Source organism: Haliotis rubra, unplaced genomic scaffold (genome assembly GCF_003918875.1).
Source record: "Haliotis rubra isolate DU_JTF1 unplaced genomic scaffold, ASM391887v1 Scf215, whole genome shotgun sequence".
Taxonomy (NCBI): domain Eukaryota; kingdom Metazoa; phylum Mollusca; class Gastropoda; order Lepetellida; family Haliotidae; genus Haliotis; species Haliotis rubra.
The window spans coordinates 276,421-299,314 of NW_025766170.1; the positions used below are offsets into that span (position 1 = coordinate 276,421).

A 22,894-nucleotide genomic window follows, 5' to 3' on the forward strand; every position below is an offset into this window, starting at 1 on the left:
AACCAATATAAGATCAGCTTTTTCTTCAATCTCTTAATTTCTGAAGGTCTGGGTGGAAATGAGACTTCAAGACCAATAATTTGTTATTAAAGTACTGACGGAAAAAAAACAACTGTTTTTTCACATCTATATCTACAATTTAGGTAGTTAATATGTGGAAGTGTGAAATATCTGTAAACTAAGTTTGGCCTAACTACATACAGTATTAGTGGGAGGGAGATAGGAAACGTGAAAAAAGGACTTTACTGAGAAGTGATTAGTGCAGAAATGAGGAATGCATTTTTTTACTTAGTCCAAAGCGACTTACTAGTATTTGGAACAGACCATGGCTTTATGCAAATTAGTGTGCATTGATATTGTATTACAAATGACACTTTCTAAATGCCCATTTTGAAATTAGACTTAGCTTCATTATAAACGATAGCAGACGTAAAAAGTAATAACATTAATACTGAAACTATTAAGGATGTAGATACCATTGAGTCTCACTATCACTATAAAAAAACAGGTAGGAGGGGTCGCCTCAAAAGCAAAGCCAGGGCAGGTGTTGCAGACGGTGGTTGGGGTCGGGCTGGGGGAAAGAGACATCAGCTGAGATAACATAATCAATAGAGACATATTCAGTGCATATCAAAAAAGCATAAAATATCTTTGAGATGACCCCTTGTGCCTATGGGCAGCACATGCATTTCATGCCAAGTGAGTCGACGGCCCATCGTCATAACTGGCTGGGCAACCTATTGTTTTCAGAAGCCATTCGTATTTTGGCTAAGTTTTTCCCGATTTTACAAGTAAACATGCTTTTCTGGATATCCTATTACTAAAAATAGTTTTTTTTCTATTTCCGACAGTACTTTAATTTGAATTACGCATGTTTGGTCATAATTGGTTATGGATGGTTGACAGTGAAGAGGACTTTGAAAACCTAAAGATTCTATATTATTTTTTGTATCTGTCTGTGTCTGTGTGTGTCAGTGACACAAACCTATATCTTACATATATATAGGTTTCAAGGGACATAATACCAGAATGAGGGAGTAAAAACTAATCCGATCTGCAACATTTAAGAAGCTGTGATGGTTGCAGGAACATCATGAATAGGCATATAACATCACCACTAACTCAGTAGGTCTTGTTTGCGACATGGAAATGCAATCAACCTATCATTTGTAGACACTCAGTGACAAAGGAAAATAACCCACCTGTGGTCGGAACTGTTGACATATTCCCTAAAGAATCCTGGGAAGTCATCTAGCTGATGTCTGTAACAGATTCTCATTTAGCAACACATTCAAAGTTATTACATTTTTCTAGTGGTCTGAACTTTATCAACTACTGAATTATCTCCCTTCCTTAAACTTAACATTACACGAGATGAACTTCCTTTTACATAAGAGGCCAATGGTTCAGGAGTATTCTTAATTTGTTATTGTAGATTTGGTAATTATTCGACAGGATTGCATTTTAACTATGAGTAAGGGAAGCAGGTGTTTTGTTTACAGGTGCCCTCAAATTTGACATTCCTTGTATACTGTTACAAATTGTAATTTGACACTTTCCTTAGTATGAATGTAGATCAAATGCACAGACAATCTGTGTGATCTTCAAGAAGCATGCTGAGTCGATAGTATCTTCACAACTTGTCTCAGGTAGATTGACTCTTTATCAGTTAAAAATCAAATACTGAAACATACTGAGTGGCCACTGTGTTGACCTCAAGAGCACAATAAGGGAGACAACTCATTTCCAGCAGTAGCTGTGTTTTAACTCTTCTTTGAAGAGTGATTTGCTTTCAACTTTTTTTTTACTCAATGTATCATGACAAAAAGGATCGAGTTAACCACAAATCACATCTTCATTGTCACCCAAAACAACTAGTTTATACAATGTCACTACAAGACGTAATGTATGTTTCTACATGACTCAGAACAGAAGATACACGAATCAGCAACTTTAAAACAGGCAATGCTGATACAAATATATGCCACAATGTACAAGTGTGACCTGCTCTGCTCGTTACTTCACAGCTGGTAAAGGCGCTACTTGTTTCTGCTTGTAGAATTCTGCCATCTTAGCTAAAGTATCGGTATGACTTACGAAGCTTTTTCCACAACTTGCTGAGCAGCCTTTAGATCTCCACAGCGAAGACAGTAGTAGATTAGTGCCCACACTGGCAGACCATCCATCAGGCCCTCCTGGGAACAGAGCATCACAGTTTTACGCCGCTTTTAGACATATTCCAGCAATATCATGGCTGGGGACACTAGAAATGGACTTCACAATGTACCCATGTGGGGAATCGAACCCAGGTCTTCGGCGTGACGAGAGAACTTTGTTAATTTTGTTGAGCATGGCCATTAATAGTATCCTATCTCAAATGTAATGTTCTTAGCATGTTAAGAGTGTAAGTGCTCACCTCTGATCCCCGCACTGTCACAGGGGGCCTGACTTTCAGGTAGCTTTTCACCAGGTTGAGTGTACCAGGGACTCCACCCAGCTGGGCTTGTTGCAGGTTCACGTAGATCATTGTATTGATGTACTTCACATAACTGAAATAGTGAGAGTTTCAAAAGGTATGAAAAGAACGGTAACAAATATGAAACATTGGTCCAGCATATATTCATGAGGAAATATGGCTGCCAATTATACAATAATAATATTATTACTATGGATATGACCATACTTTCTTCACAACATTGTTCCAGGTGTAGATAAACATTCAAAACTCGACCAAACAAACGATTGACAAGAACAATCCAGTCATGGTACAATCAACCAAGTCACTGAACCTAACCACCTGATCCATTAACTCCCATCTTATAACCAGCTTAAGTTGAAGGGTTCAATCCTAACATAGAATTGCCCCAGACACTTACGTCTGTTCTAGATACTGCCGCGCCTTGTTAAGAAAGGCCATCTGCATGCGCTTGTCCTGCCTCATGGCCGCCGGACTGGTCCCTACTGGGAGACTGAGAGGGACCTCCACCATACACTGCACCATGTCCCATAGGTCACAGACACTCTACAACAAACATCAGCGTGTTTCACCAGGGGCCCGTTCCACAAAGCGATCGTAGCTCTAAGATGATCGTAACTCCCATACTTCAACATAGACTTACCACTGTCGTAGTGCTATGAGGTGAGGTGAGGTGAAATTGGGTTTAACGTCGTACTTGAGAATATTTCGCTCATATGACGACGTGCATGCGTGTGTATGTGTATGTGCGGCTGCTTGTACTAGCCCAGACTGAAGCTGGTTTAATAGTGCTAGCTCACTGAGATACCATGCCACAGTGAAGCATGAATACCCCCACTCAGACACATTATACTGACTCTGAGCCGACCAGTCCTTGTTGTACCCATTAATGCCGAGCGCCAGGCAGGGACCAACAAGTACATTTTAACGTCCTTTGGTATGACGCTGTCGGGGATCGAACCCGCGACCTTCTGCTCTCCGGGCGGACGCTCTAACCACTACACCACGGGGGCGGACGCTCTAACCACTACACCACGGAGGCAGTCGTAAACAAACAGAGATGTGCAAGCTGAACGTAGCAAAGTGCATGGTGCATTTTCTAGGGCTGCACAAAATAACCGGTTTACCGGTTTTTACCGGTTCAGACATGAAAACGATACGTATTGCAATACGTTGATCGAAAACAGGTATTCTGACTTGCATTCGGAAAACTTCGTAACACTCGGAAATCTTCGGATATTTCCTTTTTTCATTTGTGCCAAATATTAGTCACATATTTATTTTTAATCATGAATAAAAGTTGTTATTAAAGCTTAATGAAGCATAGTGATTTTGCTATGTATTTGCTCAAATCAAGCATTACCTCGATCATAAGTAGTTTTTTGTTTAAAAATACTTCATGCAATATATTGCAATACATATCGCAATACATGCTTTCGCATCGCAATATGAAAATTTTCTGCAATACCCACCCCTAGCATTTTCTGGTGATGATAATGTGAGACAATGTCTGAGTGCGTGAGTGAGTGAGTGAGTTTAGTTTTACGCTGCACTCAGCAATATTCCAGCTGTATGGCGGTGGTTTGTAAATAATCGAGTCGGGACCAGACAATCCAGTGATCAACAGCATGAGCATCGATCTACGCAATTGGGAACCGATGACATGTGTCAACCAAGTCGGCGAGCCTGACCACCCAATCCTGTTAGTCGCCTCTTACGACAAGCATGGGTTACTGAAGGCTCATTCTAACCCTGACCTTCACGGGTCGACAATGTCTGAGACTTTCATCATGAACTCCTGAAAATTATGAGCATTGGTGATGAAAGTGTTTGTCTAAAGTCTGGGTTCCATTCCCCACAACATTACTATTTAAGCCATACGGGAAAATGGCCCAAGGCAGTGTCAAACCACACTCCCTGACTTAAACACTATTATGGATGTTTCAACTTACCTTGTCATCAATTTTCTTGGCTACTTCTACAAACATGTCCACCAAGCTGGGGCGTATACTACCCTCAATGACTTGCTCATTGTACATGAACACCTGCAAGCAGAAAGACACACAACCCCAAAGTTATCAGTTTAACGTCCCAATAGCCAATACTGCAGCCATTTCTGTAACAAAGTCGGTTATGACACTCATTTAAGGAGATAATATCATGCTTATTCAGATTGGTGGGTGACAAGAAACACATAAACACAGCTTACAAAATACTCAAGATTTCTGTGATGCAGTTTGAATTAATTAGAAGTATATAGTATATCTAAGTGCTCCATATGTTTCTAAACTGGAGCGTCTGAAATGAATAAATTTTCTGAGGGTTAATTGATTCAAGCATACAGTCAAATACTGATGGCAAATCAAAGGGTTCATCATGTCTTTAGTGTGAAAAGGAGTGGCAGCCCTTGAATTGACAGGAGGAAGCCACAACATGCAAGACAACAAAAACGATGTAAACAGATACTGCTGTACTCATGCATGTGCTCCTAAAACTATCCACACACCTGTCTGGCATAGGCCATCTCCACATGATCCAAGCTGCTTCTCCCTTGAGTGTATATTGTGTCGCCGATGAATGACTGAAACAATACAACACAGTCATTGCAGGCTATAAACACTAGTGAGTGAATTCAGTCTTATGCCACTTTTAGCAATATTCCAGCAATATCGCGGCAGAGGATACCAGAAATGGGCTTCACACATAGTACCCATGTCAGGAATCGAACCCAGGACTTCGCCGTGCAAAGCGAACACTTTAACCACTAGGCTACCCCACCGCCCCTATAAACAATAAAGTCTCTGGAGCTTAAACAATGGTTGATAGTACATATTATGAACATTACACGTCAAGGATCAATGACACACATGCCACAAGAGTCTGACCCCATTTGATCCGACTCTTATGACAAACATGTTTGTTGTTGATTAATGCCACACTCGGCAATATTCCAACTATATGTGGCGGTCTGTAAATAATCAAGTCTAGACCAGACGATCCAGAGATCAACATCATGAGCATCAATCTACCCAACTGCGATATGATGACATGACAAGCATGTCAACGAGCCTGACCGACCAATCCCCTTAATCACCACTTACAACAAGCATGAGTTGCTGAAGACCAATTCTAATTATATATCTTCACGGGCTTCCTACTCATATAAACTGGCTCTTATGAGTTCAATGTGTTTTTCACTGTAGATGTAGTTTACATCAAATATATCCTCAAACCTCTGTCTCCTGCTGTAGCTCCAAGCCATCTTGACTTGAACTGAGCAGCGTGTTGAGAATTTTCTGTTTCTCTCGCTCCCACTCATTTTCCATACATTCCCACTGGCGCCGCTCTGCTTCTTCAAATGTCTGGACAGAAAATCAGACAGTGAGTTCATGGTTGTTTCAGACAAACTTAGCACTATGACAACTACAGTACACAATAGCAGCCTTATCACTTAAACAGTGATGAAATATTTTCTTCATCTCATAAAACATCAATTTACATTCAAATGGTTAAGAGATGCCTTCACATATATACCCTTACTAATTACATTCTGGGTGCCTAAAGGAACTGCTGTAAACAATAATCCCGACAGACAAGAATGATGACATGAAATCATCCACAACAGCGAGCCTCACAACCAATTCCAGTAATAAGATGGGTCCCTGATTCAGGGATAAAAATACACCATCCAATGATTATCAATATTGTGTCACCATTTTAATACCTTGAGATAGTTTTGTTTCATGGGAAGGTTTATTTATAACTTACAACATAGTACTTGGAGAACACAGGGAGAAAGTGTGAAAGTACTTGTGTGATTGTTTTTGACAGTCATTTTATGCATCAATTCACCAAACCTTGTATGTGCGAGAAGCAATTAAATTAAAACGTATCATCATTTACCACTTACAAGTCTTTCAAAGATTACTGATTGTAGAACAATGGAATTTTGTCTCACTGTTTTTAACTATTTTAATTGATTTCAGATGACATATAAATCCATCATATAATGATTTCAGACACAACTGCCATGTGATCAATGCTTGGAACAGAAATTCTGTAAATACTTACATGTTTTCTTGTTTGTTCGATGACAGCTAAGAAGGCATTTTCCCTCTCATTCCTGAGGAATCCCTGAAGAAAACAGTGCAGGAAAAGAGTAAATTAACAGTGTGGTACATACGACACTATTCCAACAATATCAGAGTGTGTGATACATGGGGCATTTGAACCCATGATTGGCAAATGCTTTATCCACTGGGCTAGCCCACCACTAATGGGCCCCCAAGACAAACTGACACAGGAACAAACATCTGGGTTAAAATAGTTTGTAACATATATTAAAAATGTCAGGCATTTTTTCAGTCTACTGTCAGGGAAAGTTATCCTGCAACCAAACAAACCCCATTTCCACAAATAATCCACAGAAAATTCATTTCTCACATTCAAAAAGTCAACTATTTCCCCAAATAGTTTTTCATGTCAAACATAAATAAAACACTGACATAATATATTTTAACTTAATGTCTGACACTCCAATTCACTCTTTACTAGCACTTGTCTAGTTGGCCAGTACATTTGTCAAACCCTGATCAATGAATGATAAACAGAAAATGTCCACATTCTAATACTACCTGAATATCTGTGTCAGCGACAGGCTCCAGTGGCTCAAATGTTGTGGTGGCCTTGAGACCCTCAAGTCTCTCTGCAATCTTTGGTACAGCATAGCCTTTTGACCCCAGTAGAATTGACCTACCAATGGAGAGAAATACAACACTTCATCACTTGTCAATGTCCTGATGTTGAAAGTTGAAGATTTAGGGGTCCCTTGATTTAAACCATATTAGAGTAAACCTCATTTAACCTCATCCTTAATTCATCACAAACGCTTTTGCAATTTACACCAAAACAAACATGCTATTTACGTTTTGATAGATATCATGATACAATCACCATGGCATTTTTTCAAGCACTATTTTTACTTTCCCCATAAAGTTGCATCAAAATGACTGGCATATTTTCAACAGAGTCAGCATCTAAAATAACTGCATTTGGATGCACTTTAGTATTATAATACACATTTTGATGTTCTTAATCTTGTTTCCGAATTTCAAGTATGCACACATTCCATGATTTCTTTCTCTGCTGTCTTACTTTGACAGGCCTGAAAATAGTACCCCTTTTAATCTTTATAGATAGAAATAGTATTCCTAATTCTCTCATGTTAAAAATAACATTTGTCTCAGGACAACTTAACAGTTTATAGGGGCTTATCGTGACCATTTATCATTCTGGACAGTAACAATCAGAAGTTTGACAGTTTTGTGAAACCTCAATCTATAATTATGAAATATGTTCCAGTAATAACATTTTCAAAGGCCTCAATCTATACAATTTTAAGGTCTATCTGTTCCGAAAATAATCTACAGAAAACGAAAACCCAAGGGCAAGTTGTGTTCGGTTAGTTAGACACAGACACATTATTTCTGTTGCTACCCATGCATGTCTTGATACATGTCAAAATGGAATGATAAGTCATGACGTCACAATGTAATATAAGCTCTTTGAGTTTCAAGGGTTTTGACCTCTGCTGCTGAGGAAGGGCGTCTACCCCTACGAGTACATGGACGATTGATACAAGTTCGATGAGACGCGATTACCTCCCATCGACCGCTTTTACAGCAACTTGACCGACTCGACCATCACCCTGGACGATTACGCGCACGCTCTCAACGTGTGGGACAAACTGCCCTGCAAGAATCTGGGCAATTACCACAGCCTGTACTTGAAAACCGACGTGCTGCTGCTGGCGGACATGTTCAAGATATTCAGAAAAACGTGCTCGAAACAGTATGGCCTGGACCCCGCGTGGTATTTCTCATCCCCCAGTCTCTCTTGGGACGCCTTGTTGAAAAAGACCGGCGTGAAACTGAAACAACTGACGGATTACGACATGCACCTGTTCGTGGAGAAAGGTCTGCGAGGTGGGATTTCCATGACATCCAAACGGTACGCCAAAGCTTACGAGTACGTTCCAGGTCACGACCCGAGCAAACCGACCAAACACATCCTCTATCTCGACGCCAACAACTTGAACGGCTGGGCCATGAGTCAGTATCTCCCCACCGGGGGATTCGAATGGGTCTCCCCAACTGATATCGACGGGAATAGCATCGCACCGGATTCGAACAAAGGCTACGTACTCAAAGTGGACTTGGACTATCCCGCAGACCTACATGAATCGCACAACAGCTATCCGCTAGCTCCCGAACGATTGACGGTGAACCCGGACTGGATGTCTGAATATCAGCGAAACTTGCTGGGAAACAATAAGCCGGCTAACGTTGAAAAACTTGTACCGACTTGATGAACAAGACAAAATACATTGTTCACTATCACAACCTGCAGCTGTACTTGTCGCTGGGAATGAAACTCACGAAAAATACACAGGGCGCTGGAGTTCGATCAAAGTTCGTGGATGGAGCCCTACATCAGAATGAACACGGATTTACGAAAGCTGGCCACCAGCGATGTCGAGAAAAACTTGTACAAGCTCATGAACAACTCGTTCAGCAAAACGATGGAGAATTTGAGAAAACGGGTGAACATGAAGCTAGTCAGATCAAGCGAGGAAGAAAAACTCAGGAAACTCATAGCTAGCCCGGCGTTCAACCGAAGCAAAATATTCAACGACCACTTGGCAGCGCTGCACATGAACAAAAGTCACATCAAATTCAACCGGCCTGTTTACGTGGGGATGAGCATCCTCGACTTATCCAAACACTTGATGTACGATTTCTACTACAACAAGCTGAAGGAAACAGTACGGCAACACCAGCGACTACCCTAAAGATCACCCTATGCACAGCCAACTCAACAAAAAAGTGCTCGGCAAGATGAAGGACGATTGCGCTGGCACACTGATCGCCGAGTACGTCGGCTTGAGACCCAAGATGTATTCCATCAAGAAAGCAGATTTAATTTACACTAAATCAGAAAGGCGAAAAGGCGAAAACACGGTGAAAAACATGTGGTGAAAAACACATCAAGCACGCCAGATTCAAGGAAGCCCTGTTCAAGAATAAAACGTTCAAACACCAGATGAACATGCTGAGAAGCGACGGACACAGGATATACGGACTGAGAATCAACAAGACATCGCTGTCTCTCATGGACACGAAACGATAGATCGACGGAGTCACCACTTACTCGTACAGACACACACACATATTAAATAATTAAAATGCACGCAATACATACATCATGGACGAAATTTATTACAGCCCACGCGGTTACTGGAAAGGCGCGGACGCCATCCCGAAACTCACTAAAGCCGATAGAGTCTCGGAAGACGTCGCCAAAGCTTGGCTTAAAAAACAAGCCATCTGGCAAGTTTACCTGCCGGCGCCTCGGTACACCCCAAGAAGAAAATTCGACATTTCAACGCTGAATTGCGTTCACCAAGCCGACCTCCTGTTTCTACCTCATGATAGGGTGAGACGCAAAACCTACAAGTGCGCCCTCACAGTCGTCAAAGTCGCCAGTTGCTACAAGGAAGCCGAACCGTTGATGACCAAAGATTCGAACGAAGTCGCCAAAGCCTTAGAACGCATCTACAAACGCAGTCGATCCCGGACGATCCAGGTGTGGCAGGAGCTCACCAAAGCTAACCCATAGTCGAGAGATTCAATCGCACCTTAGCCGAACGCCTGTTCTCACATTAGTACTCGCAGGATTTAATGGATCCCAAAAACAGAAACACGGAATGGGTTGTACGCTTGCCGCGAGTGGTGGATGCCATCAACAACGAAGTCACCAGACTCGTGGGCAAGAGACCCGTCAAAGCCATCCAAATAAAATCTGTCGAATCGTCGGCGGCAGCGGCACGTCGGGATAAAACAGAAAAAAAATTTAAACAGAGAAAAAATTACCGGACCGGGTCAGCGTAATTTACTTGTACCAGCCGGGAGAATACGAGGGAGACAGCAGAAAACGTGCCACCGATCCGATATGGTCCACGAAAACATACAACGTAGACCTTGTCGACATCAAAGACGGCGAACCGAACTTGTACTACTTGAAAGACGGACCGCCGAGAGCATTCGTCAGAGAAAAGTTGATGATCGTACCTCACGACACAGTCCCTTTTCGATCGCCCACTGTATGATAATTTTCATGATTATTTGTGTGTGTGTGTGTGCTATTAGGTTGTGGTGTGCTATGTGGCTATAGACGCAAAGTTAACACAACAATATGTCAGAGTTGTATTTTCTCGTGTTATCAGCCATCAATTTTAAAGCCTAAATTCATCTCTCACAAACACCCCCTTTTAATTTTAACATCAGAGCCGTGGTGACTATACAGTCTGAGTAGGGCTACTAAGTCGTAAAAGTTTCTGCTGAAAGCAGGGCTCCAGATAAGGTCTGTATCGGCGTATGTACGGATACAAAATATGCACGATACGGTAGCAAATAATTTAGAAAACGTAGCAGGTACGCACCGCAGCAATGGTGTATGATCTTAAAATCATTTACAGACGTATTTATCTGAAAAAAATATTGGTTTATTGTTTATTGACCTGTCTACACAAGACTATCAATGTTGTGGTGCATATATGAAACGAAACGCAAGATTACTGATACGCCATTAAATTCCACTCAGTACCCTAAATGTACTCTTAAGGTTTTCCAGTACTCCTGTAGTGAAAAAAATATGGAGTATGTACTCCTGATGTTGAAAAATTATCTGGAGCCCTGTGAAAGGGAGATTCGAACGCTGGACCTCAGCATAGTGAGCCAAGCTCTGTTACCATTACAGCCCGGAGGACGCTGATAGCACTTGCAAATGAAAGCTACTTATCGATCTAAGCTGTACCACTGTTGATAGAGAGAGACGACCCACCATCATTCTAACCATATTTTTACTCCTGCAGGAGCAATGGATCGTAAAAATTGAGGAATCTGGTCCAAAACTATCATTACATAATGTAGCCAACAGCCAGCCAGCTCTACAGCGAGCTGCACATGGTGAACAATAACCGATCCAAGACACACACACACTGCGACTCGCCCACAGCACTCGCTCAGTACTACCGAGACGGCAGCGAGGCGACCCGGGGGGACTGCCGAGAGCTGCGGTATGATTTAGTGGAAATCAACATAATGTTGCCAGCCAGCTAGCCAGTCGGCTGTACAAGCCAATCCGAGCCAAGACACACACACACACTGCGACTCGTCCCACAGTGCTCGCTCAATGCTACCGAGACGGGACTTAATTACAACAAAAGTTGGAAATTTTGCCTTTTCCCGACAGACCCCATGCTCACTTAAAACTCAATATTTCAGAAACTATTCAACCGATTTTCATCAAATTTTGCTTGCACCTCAGTAGTAGTATACACAATGGTGGACTGGATTAGGGAATTATCCAAGGCCTTAATTTAGAATTAAGGCCTTTGGAAGGACCTGATCCAGTTCCACCATTGTGTATACTACTCATTATGTATCCATATATGACAGCGATCAGTAAATAATCTAGTCTGGACCAGACAATCCCGTGGTTAACATCATGAGCATCGATCTACACATTTAGGACACGATGAAGTCTCAGCCAAGTCAGCAAGCCTGATCACCCGACTTTATCAGTCACCTCTAACAACTTATGGGTTGCTAAAGATCAATTCTAACCTGGATTTTCACCGGTGTGTCTTTATCTATTTATGTAAGACTTAAGGATGGTTAGTTATAGTCATAAGTGAATGAGTACCTGCTCTGATGAAATAGTAATGTGACAACCTGATAACTAAGAATAAGACTTGAGATTTGAACACTGTTCCAAAGACAGTCATAAAAATAATAAAGTGTAACGCTTGTTCATGTTAATTGCTGAATGAAATATGAAGTATTTGAAAAGGGCTTGTTATAATAATGTAATTATTATTTCTTGTACTCACGCCTTAACATCAGATGCATCCTGACTGACAGGGGCTGTCTTCGTGAGCAGTCTCTGTCCAGCCTCTAGAATCTGATGTAGGTTCCGCTCAACGTGAGGCAGGTCAGTTCCACTGTCCATGTCAGCAGTCAGCTGTTCTGCCTGCTGAAGCAGGTCACCGAACCCCTCCACCTCCATTGTGGGTCAGGGTGCTGCTGGTAAACTGCTGTTAACACAAAAATATCACCTCTTTAATGGGTGTCCAGATGTTGGCAATTTTAATTAGCAAAGTATGTGTGCATAGCCACAGTAAGTTTTCCTGTCCAAAAAACGACTAACTTTAAGGCACGAAGAGACACGTGAGATCTGCGAAGCGAGAACCACAGCAAGCAGTGTGAGCCGGCTGAAGCTGACAGTGAGACAGCTCAGTAGTAAGCACGACTTGGATAACGGCATTGTTACTAACACGTATCTGTGTACTCAACCCTATCTGTATTTGCAGTACAAATGACACAGATAGGAAATTCAAAAGATGCATGTATTGCCCTCAAACATGGAGAAAACGAAAGTGGTTGATTGAACTGACGAAAGAAATAAGTTTGCTGTTACAATCAAAGTTAAAACAAAATATCTCTCACAAATTTCTTCAAAATTGGAAGATGATAGTTAAATGGCTGCGGAGGTAAATATAGAATTCATGTCAGTAACCTGGATAATGTAGATGACGATAATGTTGAAATCTAAACACAAGGTTTGAAGCTCTTCGCGGGGAAGGAGGTTTCCGTTTCCGGAATAGAAGATTATGCAAATGTTAAGTCAAGAAACGAAACATTCAAATAGCTCCTAATGGAATATATTGTAACAGATCCCAAAATATACATTTTAATCTCACCTACAGTATTACAAAATTAAATTTATATTTTAAGACATGTTTCTTGTTTTTAGTGGAAACAAATATGGCTTGACAAGTGGAGGCGATTCCGTTAATAATTCCAAGTAGTGATTTGTAATGTTCTATAATTTACCCCTAATGCCGTGTTGATCAAAATGGCCGCCCCCATGATGAAAACATGGTCCTCATGAAATGTAAGGATACGTTTTGATTGCTTTATGAGACAGACTGATGAAACCATTTGTCCTTTTGAAGTAATTTCAATATACAGATTGACGTACACATAATTACATATAAATATGACCATGATAAAAAAAGGATTTGGCTGCGTTGATCAAAACATGCGAGTTTTCAGTTGGAATGGTTTTCAATGACGTGGGGGCTGTAGGTGAATTCGTAGACCAGACTGGTTCGTAGACGTGGAAATCCGGTGGATTCGTAGGCGGATTGAGCTGTGAATTCGTAGACGTTAGTAAAATGGGGAAACTTCAACATCATTGATGATGAAAATCGATATTATGACTTTAGTGTAAACCAAAAGTGTTCGAGTTTTAGTGAAATAAAAAATAATATTAGGTAAGTATGGTCAGTAATGAAAAAAAACATCAATTATCAACATTCAACTACGCAGACCAGCAGAGAAGTAGCAGTAGAGGATAAGGTGGGTCACCAACAAAGTAATAAACAAAACACTTAAATATACACACAGTATTTCACAATCAAAACAACTCACCACTTCCTAATTAACATTCACAACAACTCAGTGCAACCTGTTTTCGATGAGTAGACTTTTTTTTTTTAATCCACCGACAACCTAAATGAAAGTGAAAACTGTTTAACAAGCGTCATTATTTTCTTGTTGGAAAATTATGATGAGTAGACTAATTTTGTCTGATCCGCCGACAAAGATTACCTGTACAAACACTTAAACCTCAAGATGGTAAAAAGAAATCCAAGTGATTATCAAAATCAATATGTTTACAAAATACTATTTTTCAATTATTTATACACGTCTATGAAATCAACGTCTACGAACAAGTCTGGTCTACGAATCCACCGCGTCTATGAACTGGTTCAGCCTACGAAAACACCGTCTCCCTGACATGGTTTAGCGGGCAATTTATAAACTACAGTAGTTAAAATGAAGTGACTGGAGTCTTCTGTGGTTTCACTGATCTCCCTTGCAATCCTTTGACTGAGGGACAGTACGTCAACAGTTGTAATGCAGTGTTTGTGAATATCAACTGATAACTATCAAAGTTATTTGGCTCTGCCTGCCTTTTCTGCGAATGATGTTTCTGCTTCAGTGACTACACCTCAGATGTTAGCCTAGTGATTAAAGTGTTCACTCGCCATGCTGAAGACCCGGGTTCTCTGGTGCCCCCGTTGTGATATCGCTGAAATATTGCTAAAAGCGGCATAAAACTGAAGTCAGTCTTGTGACCGAACTGTTTATAAAATAAGAATAGACACCTATTGCATACCTTTCAATGTTATCTACATTTTAATTCTTATAAACTGCAACAGTGAGATCCAGGACAATGTGGCTGATCACTGGCTCTCCACAGGGATTTAGTGGCAGCACATGGTCTAAAAATATGTAATGAACATAGATTGTTTGTTTTACGGATATTGTTGCAGCGAGGTTAAACATTTCATGACATGTGTTTGTCTATATGTGTAGACTTGTCCTAAAGGGAACAGATGAAAAACACATGACTGGACATGCGACAATTTGGCAGATACAAGGCTAGCCACAAGGCAACTTTGGGTAGGCAAAACATTGGCTGCATATAACTGTGGCACATATACAGGCATTGGAAAAAACTGACTTCTAGTCTAAACAAGCTGTAATTTTGTACTTTATACCTCATCTTTAAGAAAAACAAGCTAGCCTTCTCTTTTCGTTTTGTCTCTGATAAAAAAATATGACTGAAGCCTGTTTGATACAGGCAGCACTAAGGTTGTTGGTTTTATTTTGCAAATCTCTCCCTCTTGATTTAAAATTTGAATCGGGCACAAATAAAATATGTGACATCACTCTCAGCAATTGTACCCTTTTATACCAATCTTTTATCCTTTATCAATGCTTAGTGTAATATGTTAGTTTGCAAATATGTTTGCTTTGTCTTCCCTTTAATCCAAAATAATTTGAGGAAAATCCTTAAGGGGTATGTGAGGTTAGTTTTGTGCCACACTCATAAGTATTCCAGCTATATGGTGGCGGTCTGTAAATAAATAAGTCTGGACCAGACAATCCAGTGATAAACAGCATGAGCATCGATCTACACAATCTGAATACCATGACATGTGTCAACCAAGTCAGCGAGCCAGATCACCCGATCCCGTTAGTCACCTCTTACAACAGGCATGGGTTACTGAAGATCAATTCTAACCAGGATCTTCACGGGTCGGCAAATCCTTATGATTATTATCTGTTTAGTAGTGACCCTAACTTATCTTCGAGGTGGCAGTGAAAATACAATACTCCGGAGAACATCTGAACAGTGCATCAGGAAAACTGCAGCATTTCCATGTCACCTTTTACCATTTGTAAAAAAATGTATGCATTATATCTCATTATGTGATGTACAAACAGAAGTAGTGACACTTTTAAAAATGTGTAGAAACAGATGCTGTGATGTGGAAACAAAATAGGTGTGACTGTCACAATATTTTTTATTGAAAGTTGAAAATAATTTGTTTGAGTGGCTCTGAGTGTGGCTAAAGTCCTTTATCGAGATAGCCAAAGTGGCCTCAAACGGTGAAAAGGATCCCAGCTCATCATCAGTGAAAGTGGCACCATAACATAAAGATAGTGTGATAGAAAAAGAACTCGAGAGTTCCTGAATGTGCACAAGTTCCAAATAAGGAAAGCGACAAAATAGCATCTCTGAAAATGTGTTCTAATCAATGATATATTTAATTGTAATGTTGTAATTATTTGAAAAGAATCATATTTTGTGTTTTGCCCTTTTCTCGGATATTTGAAGTCTGTTAGCACCATTTTTCCAGACACATTTTGCCTCCAGCTGCCAGTTTGGCATTGGGCCACTTTAAGCATAAACTACATCCAGGAAACTGGAATTGCAAGTTTCTCGAAGTTGTGCATCTCTTTTTCCAGGTCTGTGTATGGCATCATCTAAACACTGACATAGTCAACAATGCCTGTAGACTACAGACAGAAAGTTATCCTGGCCCCCATGGTGAGGGTGTGCACCATCCCCATGAGACTGCTTGCTCTGGAGTATGGCGCCGATCTTGTATACTGTGAGGTATGCAGCAAACATTTGTCCAGACCTTGATTCGTAAAATATCAATAGACTATTATATGCAAGTACAGATCTTAATTCGGTGAATCTAAACAAACATGTGACTCCATAAGAGGCATACCTGTGTCTACTGACATTTGAAGAGTTGATTATTTGGTTACAAAGTTGTCAAGAACGTTGTTATTTTCAGTATTGGAAGAATTAATTTTGATGAGTCAAGTGACACAGAACTTGACAATCATATTTATAATTCCACTCTTTGTCAATCTCATTAAAGTAGGATCTTAATTATTCTTTTTCAGAAGAAGTCCTCCTTGGGGTACATATAAGCATTAAAATGTCCATTTTAAAATACCTACGACAGTTGTAACAATATTTCAATAAAATATTTTACCAAACAAAAAACTCGTTTTGTTTAGTGAGACCACCCCTACAGGGTCCCTCACAGGGCCCCCTGCAGCCAAGAGCAGGTAACTCTGGCTGCTTACCTCGTACCTCACTTTTCATGCTGTCGTTGTCAAGAACGGTTGTGCATGGTCCAGTAGAAGACACGTCTTCACCTATCTATGAAAGAGAAACGAGTGAGAAAGAGTCGAATTCTGTATGTTTGGTTCCTTGTTTTTCGCACAGGCGCTAGCTGGAATCTTCGGATGTCTTTTTTCATTCATGATTTATTGTAACTTTGCCGGCGTGTTCGCTGTTTCCAGCCATGTGGCAGGCAAGATGGGTCCCTTCTTTATCCCTTCTGTTGGCTTTGTAAGCCATTGAAGTCGGGTTGTAAGGTTTTCATATTTCATTACGTATGTTATGCTTGCCTAAATTCCTCTTTTTCAGCGGTTTTTTGGTAAGTTATGGTTGAGTGATTGTGTAGCATGTTCATTTCGTATCGCTTACAAATGTTGCTCTTTGTTAGTTATGTGCACAATTAGGCTTCGCTAGTGTTGCTTTATGCTAGTATTTTAATAGCTTTGCTGTGGCAGTTAAATATCGCCCGTATGTTGTATTTTTCTGTATTATTGTGTGCATATTCCACTATGTTAAACAGTCCTTGCTATTAGTCATAGCGCGGTTCTGTTTTTTGCAGTCCAAGGGGTGTGTTACCTGTAGCGCTACATTATCGCCTCAGGATCGCTACCTTGTATGTTTGCGTTGCTTGGCGGAGGAAGCCCATGAACAGGGTTGTACCATGAGTGCCACCGTGACTCAGCGTCGATTCTTGGGTCGGTCGTACCGGGCACCTCGGCTCTGTTCGAGCCTCTGTCACTCTCCCTAGACCCCTCGGACGAACCCTCGGAGCTATCTCTAGACACAGAGACTTCACTCCAGGAGGATCCGTTCGAGGAGGCTATGGAGGAGGATGAGGGTCGGGGAGGGTCGGATACACCATCAGTATCACTCGGTGTGTCCCTGAGACAGGTGCGGGAGCGCATTGCCTCTGTCCTGCCTCAGGTGGTCGTCAGTTCTAGCGCCCCGACCCTACGGAGTTTCGCCTCCCTGGGGAGGCATTCGCTCCTACTAAGGTGGCAGACTCACGGCTATGCATTTTGCCTTCAGTCCTAACTTGCCCGAGCTGGACCGTCGGTGCCTCATGGGTGAGGCCGGTCTATATAATCCCCCAGTGGTAGACGATTGTGTCTATGCGTCAGTTGCCCTGGGGGGTTCATCTAGTAGCTCGCTTGCTTCCGCGAAACAAGGCCGTCGGCTTCCGCCAACTCCACGGCACTCAAGTCCGCGTATCGCTCCTTCGAGGTGCAGTACCGCAATGCGGTCCAGTGCCTCAAGGTTACCATCCATTCTGCCTATATCTCGGTATTGCAGAGGCAATTAGTGGATGTGGGCAGGGTCAAGGAAGTTGCGTCTCCCTCCACCTTGGATAAACAGTTGACAGGTCCAGTCACATCTGGCGCGCGACTCTCTAAGGTCGTCGGCTTGCCAAATGATGTCTGCGGTTATCGGCCTCCGTCGCTCGTCTCGCGCACGGCCCCGGCACTTGCCTCGGCTTATCCTTCTGCCTCGGCGAAGGAACCTGTTAAATGGACCATTACAGTCGTGGAAGGGCAAGGGCAAGGCTGTGGCGGCCCACCAGCCTGTTCAGAGGAAGGGGAAGTCAGGCCCGGCTTCCCAGCAATAATTCCTCCAGAGCTCTTGTCGGTACCAGATCAATGGGAAAATGTCCGAATGGGAAATGGTAACCTCCAATCCCTGGGTCCTGTCCACACTCAGGTAAGGCCACATGCCACAGTGGAAGCGAGACCCACCTCCCTTCTCTGGGATCCGAGTTCAGGAAATACCTAAGGTTTTCCTTCGATGGGAGGTGCTATCAGTTTCGTGTGCAGTTTCGGCATCTCCACGATGCCAAGGGTGTTCACCAAACTCATGCTAATTCCAGCGCAGGTAGCCAGGTCACAGGGCAGGTGCTGTCACCCTGGTGTACCTAGACGATTGACTCATTCATGCGCTTGCCACTCACTTGAGTTGAGATGCGACACTTTCCGTGATGAGTATACTCACCAAGTTGGGCTGGATTATCAATCTCAAGAAGTCAGAACTTGTTCCCACCCAGGATCTGGTTTTCTTGGGAGTGAGATTAGAGGCAGCACGAGGTGTAGTCTCCCTGTCTCCAAACCGTGTCACCAAAGTCCAGAGAGTTGTGTTACAATTTCTCAAGTCCCCCAGGGTCTCAGCTCGGACTTGGCTCCAGTTGCTAGGCAACGCTGGACATTGTTTGGCAAGCGCGGTTGAGGATGCGACCAATTCAGCAAGCTTTGGCTCGAATGTGGGTTCACTCCCGGAGTTACAAGTTGATTCTCCACACTCCGGGGTGGCTAATTCAACATTTGCGGTGGTGGACAATGGCAGGGAATATATCCAAGGGGATCCCCTTGGACATCCCTTCGCCAGATCTCTCGATTCAAACAGAACCAGATTCCGGTGTTTTGCTCTCGGATACCGGATCCAAGAGCCATCGCCTCGGGCGCTTTCAAGCTCGATTGGACGGGCAGGGTTATGTGGTCGTTCCCACCATTACCCCTGATTCCCAAGGTCCTCTTGCAGCTTGCCACCCAACCAACTCGACTGCTTGTGCTCCTTGCACGTCTTTGGTCGGCTCAAAGCTGGTTTCCGATACTACTCAGGTTTCTGGCTCAGCCTCCTGTACTATTACCCTTTCGACCGGACCTACTATCCCAGAACGGAGCGCCACACCCGAATCCCAGGATTCAGTGGGTGGCCTGGCCACTGTCCAGAATCTCCTCCAAGCGAGAGGAATTCCTGCACCAGTTGCAGACACAATTCGTGGAGGAATTCGACAATCGTTCAATATGAGGATAGATGGGCCTGTTGTACGCGCTGATGTGTCAGCAGAGGGATTCTCGATCCCTTTTCTTCAACTGTAATTGAAGGAGTTTTTACAGTCTCGGTTAGAGGCCGGCTTAGCCACATCTACTACCCGGGGCTACTCCACGGCAATCTCTGCCTTCCATGTACCTGCCGATGGTGCTCTCTTGGGGCAGCACCCTCTTGTGCAGCGCTTTTTAGCAGGCGTGGACAGAATCCGTACGACTGTCCGGCGGTTTAGTCCCCTGTGGGACTTGTCAATATTTCTTGATTGGATGTCCGGTCCTCTCTTTTACGATCTGTCGTCTCTTTCACTTCAGCTGTTAAGTTGGAAGGCTGCCTTTCTTGTGACGGTAGCATCTGGCCGGCGGGTAGGCGATATCCACGCGATGTCAGCGGATACTGCTCTGACTGTCTTTCACAAAGACAGAGTAGGTATTCAGTTGCCAGACTCTTGCCTTCCCAAGATTGCAAGCGCCTTTCACGTAACGGCACCTATTGAACTGCCAGCTTTCACTCAGCCTCCATCATCCGGTACCTCTCTTCGACGTGCTCATGTCTTAGATGTCCGTAAGACTCTCAAGGCTTATATCAAACGAACGGCTGCTATCAGGAAAGATAAGCAGCTGTTTTGCTGTTATGGCGAGGGTCAGGCTCATTCGGTTAGGGCAGTGGCTACATCAAAGGCATATGCCGCGGCACTGCCCATTGAGGAGATCTGCTCAGTGGCTATTTGGAGCCGACCGAGTACGTTCATCCGCCATTATCAGCTGAACAAACACTCACGGGAACATGCTCGGTTTGACCAGACAGTTCTCAACAGTGGGCAGCGTCGTGACTCTCTAGCCGAATGAGCTTTCGAATTCACAACTGATTTTACTTCCTGGTGTCGGTTATAAACATTCCACAATTTTTAACGGTGGTGGTATCATATTGGTGGTGGTTTTTACCGATTTTATTGGCTCTAGCATTGTTATGCGCTATATCCACTGTTTTTCCTCCCTGCACCACACTTTGCTGGTTTGGGATTATGAGTGGAATATTTAGGACTTGCCCATACATTCCTTCCCATTTTGATGGTTGGGGTGGGACTTACATCCGTCATTATAATTTCGCCAGTAGCATATAAACTAGGCACTTTCTACCCCGCCTTGCCACGGCCCCGCCTGATTAACATCAGCGGTCACGTGACTCGGTAAGTGTGTCAGCTTTGGCTGTGCCTTCGATTGAACTAGAGGGTATGTTAGCCAGACAGAATACCGCTCCCGCCTCGCCGTCGTTGGGAGTCTGTCTTATGCTTATATGTACCCCAAGGAGGACTTCTTTTGAAAAAGAATTTTACAAACCTGTAGAGGTTATGAATTCTTTGAAGAAAGTCCTCCTTGGGGTACGGCCGCCCACCTCCCTCATTCTGTCTGACACGTTCCGCATGAAAAGTGAGGTACGAGGTAAGCAGCCAGAGTTACCTGCTCTTAGCTTTAGGGGGCCCTGTGAGGGGTCCTGTGAGGGGCCCTGTAGGGGTGGTCTCACTAAACAAAACAAGTTTTTTGTTTGGTAAAATATTTTATTGAAATATTGTTACAACTGTTGTAGGTATTTTAAAATGGACATTTTAATGCTTATATGTACCCCAAGGTGAACTTTCTTCAAAGAATTCATAACCTCTACAGGTTTGTAAAAGTTTTTGCTATTGTGAAACAAATATCTGAGAACATCCACATCAAAACAGTGATTATAAAGTAACCAGTTGTGGTTAAAGTATCTTGTAACTGAAGACATGGGCAGTCATTTGGTATTGTTTAAATGGTTTGAATATGACAACTTATTAATGCTTTCAGGAAATTATAGACTTCAAGATTTTGTCAGCCGAACGCAAAGTAAACGGTGAGTGCATTATCTCTCTACTCTTAGAGAAGTGTTTAGGAATCAAACCAATAAATATTTTTTCAGTTGGTAAGTTTCATGGAATACTTTTCTACTATCTGTTATGTCAAGAAATTGTTGTACCTTGTGAAGAAATGTGCCAAGGGAGTCAGTATTTTGGCCTCACTCGCTCACTCACTCACTCACTCACTCACTCACTCACTCACTCACTCACTCTTCACTCACTCACTCACCCACCCACCAGGTAACATAGTCCTTTATATATATTATGGTAAACATGTCTCTACTTAGCTTTAATGGAAAGAAAATCAGTTTTATTTTTTCCTTTGATTCAGGGAACATCAGATGCAAAGAGGGCTCTGATGGCAGCCAAGAAAGTGTGAGTTACCATTGTTACGTAAACCTATCTCATCTCACAAGATGCGCTGGGGTTGTGAGTTTGAATCCTAGATTTTCTCATTTATCTTTAGTTTGTCAGCATGCCAATTGTGCATGTAGGTTTCATCAAGAAGTCAACTCCACCCAAGTTTAAATCTGACACAGATTAGCTTGGGCAAGTATATATGGCACCATCATCTACCAGAAGACATATTATGACCTGATCAATGACATACAGGTTATTCTGCCATCCAAAATATGCTAATAGGAATTAGGTTCAATTCTAGGAATGATGAGTTATGTTCAAATGAAAATCTTCAGCGACCCATGCTTGTCATGAGAGACAACTACCGTAACAGGATCAGGTGGTCAGGCTCGCTAACTTGGTTATGTCCCAAATGACATGCCATTGTGTCTGAAATGTGTAGGTCAGTGCCGATAGTGTCAATCACTGGATCGTCTGGTCCAGACTCTATTATTTACAGACTGTCATCATATAGCTGGAATGTTGTTGAGTGGTGTATTAAGCAACAAACAAAACAATTCATATGGCCACAGAGGTATAATGGGAAGATTCATGTGGACTGTAAAACATATCTTTGACTCAACATGATTGAGAGATTCTGTTGTTTTAAGGGAGAATGATGTATCTGCTCTGGATATCAACATGGGCTGCCCCAAGGAGTTTTCCATCAAGGTATCAGAACTTAACTCCTGGCTGTATTA

At 42.4% G+C, this 22,894-nt stretch overlaps 2 protein-coding genes across 4 annotated transcripts in view; one reads left to right on the plus strand and one right to left on the minus strand.

Annotated features, from left to right (window-relative positions):
* The window catches only part of LOC124276891 (nuclear pore complex protein Nup93-like), a 33,480-nt gene extending 20,288 nt beyond the window's left edge, over positions 1 to 13,192 (minus strand). Inside the window, exons 1-11 of one of the 3 annotated variants that reach the window (XM_046712558.1) lie at positions 13,115 to 13,192; positions 12,429 to 12,632; positions 7,111 to 7,228; positions 6,548 to 6,610; positions 5,710 to 5,838; positions 4,983 to 5,057; positions 4,429 to 4,521; positions 2,877 to 3,022; positions 2,417 to 2,549; positions 2,098 to 2,195; positions 1,203 to 1,262 (exon numbers count right to left, since the gene is read on the minus strand). In XM_046712558.1, the coding sequence (XP_046568514.1) occupies positions 1,203 to 1,262; positions 2,098 to 2,195; positions 2,417 to 2,549; positions 2,877 to 3,022; positions 4,429 to 4,521; positions 4,983 to 5,057; positions 5,710 to 5,838; positions 6,548 to 6,610; positions 7,111 to 7,228; positions 12,429 to 12,604 (1,091 nt within the window). In that variant the 5' untranslated portion in view covers positions 12,605 to 12,632; positions 13,115 to 13,192. Of the gene's footprint in view, positions 1 to 1,202; positions 1,263 to 2,097; positions 2,196 to 2,416; positions 2,550 to 2,876; positions 3,023 to 4,428; positions 4,522 to 4,982; positions 5,058 to 5,709; positions 5,839 to 6,547; positions 6,611 to 7,110; positions 7,229 to 12,428; positions 12,633 to 13,044 lie in introns of all 3 variants that reach the window. The other 2 variants (XM_046712559.1, XM_046712557.1) reach the window with 2 other exon arrangements.
* Positions 13,193 to 13,420: 228 nt separating this feature from the next.
* LOC124276892 (tRNA-dihydrouridine(20) synthase [NAD(P)+]-like) overlaps positions 13,421 to 22,894 on the plus strand; it is a 29,832-nt gene continuing 20,358 nt past the window's right edge. Inside the window, 7 exon segments of the mRNA XM_046712560.1 lie at positions 13,421 to 13,492; positions 14,983 to 15,069; positions 16,423 to 16,573; positions 21,745 to 21,849; positions 21,851 to 21,859; positions 22,126 to 22,169; positions 22,805 to 22,865. Of these exon segments, the coding sequence (XP_046568516.1) occupies positions 16,463 to 16,573; positions 21,745 to 21,849; positions 21,851 to 21,859; positions 22,126 to 22,169; positions 22,805 to 22,865 (330 nt within the window). The 5' untranslated portion in view covers positions 13,421 to 13,492; positions 14,983 to 15,069; positions 16,423 to 16,462.